This window comes from Bombina bombina, chromosome 8 (genome assembly GCF_027579735.1).
Source record: "Bombina bombina isolate aBomBom1 chromosome 8, aBomBom1.pri, whole genome shotgun sequence".
Taxonomy (NCBI): Eukaryota; Metazoa; Chordata; class Amphibia; order Anura; family Bombinatoridae; genus Bombina; species Bombina bombina.
Window position 1 is genome coordinate 239,546,842 of NC_069506.1, and position 6,000 is coordinate 239,552,841.

A 6,000-nucleotide genomic window follows, 5' to 3' on the forward strand; every position below is an offset into this window, starting at 1 on the left:
GGACCAGGGCAGCAAAACCAGCTGCCATGCAGACACGTATGTAGGTGCACCCTGGAATCTTTTCATACTTGCAGGTGACTTAGAGGTCCCCTGAACAAGCCTCATCTTGGTCCCATGGTAGTCCGGTTGCTGAGCGGACCTTTTTACAGCTGTGGCGCCAGTTACCTCACTCACGGGAAAGAGCACCTCCGTATGCACCCTCCTACTGCGTGTCCCGGTCGGAACACTCTGCCGCTCCGCTGCAACTGTTGTGACAGACAAATCAATCGCTCTAAGGGGGGAGGCTGGTTGCGCTGCCTCTTGGTACTTGCGGCTCTCCAGGAATGAATCCATGCGCTGCTCTAATCGGCCGTAGTGATCACATAAAAGTTCTACCAGGGTCCCCCACGTCAGCTTCTGGGGCCGGTCCATGGTTGGTAAGCAGAGTGGTATCTAATGGTGCGTTAGAGGGTTCCCTTAAGGCTCTGTATACGGCCCCTTAACCCAGGCGGCCAGGGGGGGGGAGCGCCAGGCTCATGCGGGTAGGCCTCAGCCCTTCAAGTGTAGATAGTGACTGGCGATATAGTTTAGAATAGATTTCTGCAGATCGCCCTAAGCTCATACATTCATCAATAGGAATCCCTGCTGTAAATGTTGTCCATAGATAGCGAAATTCAGCAGGTTAGGTAGATTTTTCTTTGCGAGCTGCAGATAATGCGTCCAGCCATGTTAGCTGCGTGGCCACGCCCCCCAGAAGTACGTTTTTACAGAAAGGGTGACTGATTCATGGAATAAAATTTCACAAGAAGTGGTAATGACAAACATTATGGGTGATGGGGCCATCAAAATCTATTTTCTATTTTTCTATATTAAAAAGTAGCATTATTATGTCTTGATAAAACTACTGTATTTAAATTTGAATTATAAATGAACACACCAGTTTCAGATGTCTATTTCATACTTTTGATTATTGGTTGCTTAATATTTTCTACTAATACTGATTGGCAAATAAGCATAAATGCTCATTGCACATATCACCCACAATAGATGTTGATGCTTACCTCCTCTGTCCCAACATCTTGCAACATCTTGAAACACACTCCTAGGTTCTGAACACAGAGAAATACTCACAAAAAAATGTCCCCTTGAATCAAAACACAGAAAAATATTAATTCAGTATTGCAAATCTAAAAAATAATAATAGATAGCTCCTGAGCATATCTAGGTATACCAAGGCAACTGAGCAAATTTGATAAAATAAGTAAATTGGAAAGTTGTTTAAAATTGTATGTTCTATCTGAATCACAACAGAAAAATGTTGGGTTTTATGTCCCTGAAAGGCAGGTGCAAGGTAAATTGAAAGGCCATTTTTTTAAGATACAAAGTAAAAAGGCAAAACATTAATTTATTTTGCATTTTAATATTGTTTATTTGTAAGCAAGAAAAAAATTATTACTACTTAATCTTGAAATTCTATCCTTATGTCAGCTCATGCAATAGTCATATAAAAGTCACCGTTTACATATGGTCATTTATGAACCCATAAGTTTCTGTAGAGGAGGGAAGATTTATAAATCAAATATTTACACAAAAGGGTTAAATAGCTAATCTGTGTGCACAATTTAGCAAATATTGTGCATTAAATTGCCAAAATTTGCTCACAATTTGTTAATTTGTGCTCACACTTTACTAAATTGTTTGCACAATGTAATAAACTGTAAGCAAAAAAAATTACAGACCGTGCCAACTCCGTGGCCTCTTATTAGAATAAAGGTTTAAACACTAACTATTTATAAACTTTAATACAATTTAAGATTATTTAAAGCAATGAACAACAATATTCGGTGTAACAAAATTTGAATAATGGTTTCGACAACACCATCATTTTGCAATAGACTTTAAAATAGTATCAATTTTCAGTTGATTATTTCTAGCTGGTTTGCTTAAAAAAACATTTTATTTTTGATCACTATCTAGTGTCCAGAGATGCATTAGTTTTGTGATATCTGTATGACCATATTTGCTTAAAGCAGTTATATTTATCTTTTAAGAGATTCACTGATTATAAGGTCTATCATTAACAGTCAAATAATATTATCCTTAAAAAATGTATTTGATCATTCCCTCTCTGGGACTGAGCACTGAAAGATCTGCAACTTCCATCATAGTAATCTGGTATGAAGAATTATAAATATATTATGAAATAGACAGTGAGATGAAGCTTGTATCAAGTAGTAACACCTTTTAGAAATTAATTTTAAAGATAAGCAGGTCTTCTGACTTGTGTATCGTTGTGCTCATAATTTATTGATATATGTTACAGCATAAATAGTCATGCCAATGCCAATTTAATGTCGCTTTCGGGCACATTCCAGAGTGCACTATTCTGGGGCTCTGTAGTTTGTAAAGCAAGTTTGAATCATACTATTTGTTAAAAAAAGGCTTCTTAGCTATTTGTCTTACTCCAATATCACACCTGATTCACAGAAAAGCAAGAGGCATTGTTCCTAATCATCAGTCATAAATTTATGGTGCTCTGAGATTGGTACTAAATGTCTGCTACTGTGGCAATCAAAAGTTAAACAAGGCTTTTTCCTTTTTCATAAGTAATATATGTTTATCAAATGTAAGATCTAAATATTGACTCTCACAGATGTATACGTTTATGGGAATTAGTTTTTAAAATGCTTTATTCAAATGGTGCATTTTATACTTGAATGATAGTATGTTATTCAATATTTTATTTAAGCATTCATTCTATTGAAACATTCAAATGGCAGAAACAATGTCAAGGAGAACATTTGTATTAATATTCAAAGGTAAAATTTCAAGTATTCTACCATCCCTATAAGCTTCATTTTCTAGCAAACAGTATATTGGAAACATGTAGAGAAAATTATTTTTGGGCTATAATAACATCCTTAAATGGATATGAAACCTAAAATTGTCTTTTATCATTCCGATAGAGCGTGTTAATTTAAATACACAACTTCCCTATTTTCTTTTATTATCTCATTTGCTTTATTCTGTTAGTATCCTTTGTTGAAAAGCAAACCTATGTAGGCTCAGGAACTGGGAGCTTGCTTCTGATTGGTGGCTGCACATATATGCCTCCTGTCATTGACTTACCAATGTGTTTAGCTATCTCCCAGTAGTACATTGCTGCACCTTCAATAGAGGATATTATGAGAATGAAGTACAATGGATAACAGAAGTAAAATGGAAAGTTGTCCCTTTAATTTGAGATATGTTAGTATTTATTTATATAAATAAAGAAACTGCCATAAATGCATTACAAAATACTACAGAAAATATATCTCACCTGAGGAAGGGGCATGGCTCTGATAATGAGACATCATCATTATGTTTTATAATGCAAGTATAACTTTTTATTGTATTCAAATGCTATTTCTTATCCATTCATGCACTGTCTCTACCTCATAAACTGGTTGTCTTTTGTGTAAAATAGCTGCATTATTTAATTTTATATGTAATTATTTTACTATTAGTTTGTTTTGTATAATTACCTTCCCTTTTTATGCCTATAATATTTATTATTTGGTGTTTTATTTTATGATGTCATCAGGAATTTGTATAAAATTATAAGACTATATTACCTTGTTACTTTGCCTGCACTCAATCTAAACTGATAAGTCAAAAACTTCTTAGAAATATACAATAAAAATAATAATTGCATTTTGATTTAAATGGCAGGAGCCGAATTGCTAGAAAAGGAAACTGATCACCCTCTTCAATTCATCTACAACATGACAAATATGTCCATGTCGGAGGAGGATTGGTTCTATGTCGACATTGATCATTATGACTATTTTGATTTTTGGGAGAAAGTAATATCTATAATTTGCTACAGTATCACCTTCATCTTTGGAATTCTGGGAAATGGATTGGTTATTTGGATTGCTGGGTTGAAGATTAAAAAGAATGTAAATACAATATGGTTTCTCAGTCTTGGTGTTGCAGACTTTACACTTAATGCATGCCTACCACTCCTAATAACAGAACTGGCTATGGACTATCACTGGCCTTTTGGCCGTATAATGTGTGAGGCTGTGTTCACTGGTATTTTCTTAAACATGTCAGTTAGCACTTCCTTCTTGATGATCATTAGTGTTGACTGTTGTACTTCTGTAATATGTCCTGTATGGTCACAAAAACATAGAACTTGCAAGTTAGCTTATATTATTTCTTCAGTCATTTGGCAGTTTTGCCTGATCGTCAGCTCTCTGTATGTTTCTTTTTATGATATTTACAATGGTCATGATGATACCTTTTATTGCCATCCAGCATATGTATCATGGCAAAACATTAGTGCTTTAGATTATGACTCATTGAGACACATGAACAATGCTATGGTCAAAATCAAAATCATGTTTCTTGTTCCATTCGCAAGCATCTTGCTTTGTTATGGACTGATTATGTTAAAGGTGAGAAAAAGGAAGAGTCTTTCTGCTTCAGATCGAACATTTAAGGTTATCATTGCAATCGTATTTGCTTTTTTCATCTGCTTGTTCCCTTTGCAGTTTTGGCCTCTGATGGATTCTATGGGCTTTAACATTGATTCTTATGTGAATAAGTTTGTTCTTCAACTTTTTAGTTGCCTGGCATTTTTCAAAAGTTGCCTTAATCCAATGCTATATGTATTTATTGGCCGTGACTTCAACAGAAGCTTGTTTAAGTCTATTCCATTCCTAATAGAAAGCACCTTTAAGGAGAAATGTGACATTGATTCTGAAAGTCAATCTAATCAGCCCAGGATTGAAACTGAACTAGAGACTTTACATACAAATAAAGGTGACTAATTTGGATTACAGGATATCAATATAGAATTGTCTTTGTTCATGACCTATTCATTTTCAATAAAGTGAGTTAGCTTCCGTAATAAAATCAGAACAGTCAGATTTTTGGTAATTTTGTTTTTTACACAGTCATAATTCATAATAAATATAAAAAATATTTCAAGGATAATATAGAGCAATGTATCCACTACAAAAATATAATTATATGCACTAAAATGAAAATGAATAATGTGGCTTGTCAAAAATATGATATAACTGATCTGTGAAAGTGCACTGCTTTTGTCACAGGGTAATTAAACCAGTGTGAAGATGTGGAGCTTCCCTAACCAGCACTTACCGAGAGTTAAAATAAAATAAGGGTTAAAATAAGAGAGAGGCTTTGAAGAGAGTAGCAGGTACAGGAGGCAAAATAATAGCATGGTGGGTAAATGTATCCACCATTTAGAAAACGCTACCCAGGTGCTCAACCAAAAATGGGCTCAGCACCTGGGTAGCACTTGCTGATTGGTGGTTACATTTAGCCACCAACCAGCAAGCACTACCTAGGTGATGAGCAAAAAATGGGCCGGCTCCTATCCTTAAATTTCTGTTTTTCAAATAAAGATAGCAAAAGAACAAAGAACATTTTATATTAGGAGTAAATTAGAAAGTTGCTTAAAATTGCCTGCTCTATCTAAATCACGAAACAAACACTTTGGGTTTTATGTCCCTTTAATTTTGACTTCCATGTCTCTTTAAACAATTTTTTTAAAGGAATTTATCTGCTTGATAATGCCAGTCACCTCTGCCTCTGGACCTTCCCACTCTACTGAATTACTCGTGTATTGGCTCAGGGCTGTCTATATCCAGTCCACATATGATGCAAGAGTAATGTGTATATGAATGTATTTGAATGGAGACAGAATACTGCCACACTTTAACAAAGTACTTTTTATGCTTCTCAGCAACAGTCTTTTTAAGTACTATAGTGAATTCTGTCCATTTAAAATGTATATTAACATGATTACATTATATATGCATAGTATTTAGATAAAAACAGGTACTGAAGTACTGCATTGCAAAATATCTACATAAGTATATGTACTTAAAAGTGTAATTTAGCTAACAAAATGTGCAGGGTTTTGCTATCACAGAAAATGTCATGGGATACACCCATTAAAAACATCTTGATTATGTTTAACTTAATCTAGCTTCTAAACTTTTA

General features: G+C 34.6%; 1 protein-coding gene across 1 annotated transcript; it reads left to right on the plus strand.

The window, feature by feature from the left end:
• The first annotated feature begins 3,698 nt into the window (after positions 1 to 3,698).
• Positions 3,699 to 4,813, plus strand: LOC128638151 (formyl peptide receptor 2-like). Its single transcript, XM_053690015.1, has one exon. It carries the CDS (start codon positions 3,747 to 3,749, stop codon positions 4,797 to 4,799), a length of 1,053 nt encoding a protein of 350 aa, XP_053545990.1. The 5' UTR covers positions 3,699 to 3,746; the 3' UTR covers positions 4,800 to 4,813.
• The last annotated feature ends 1,187 nt before the right edge of the window (positions 4,814 to 6,000 follow it).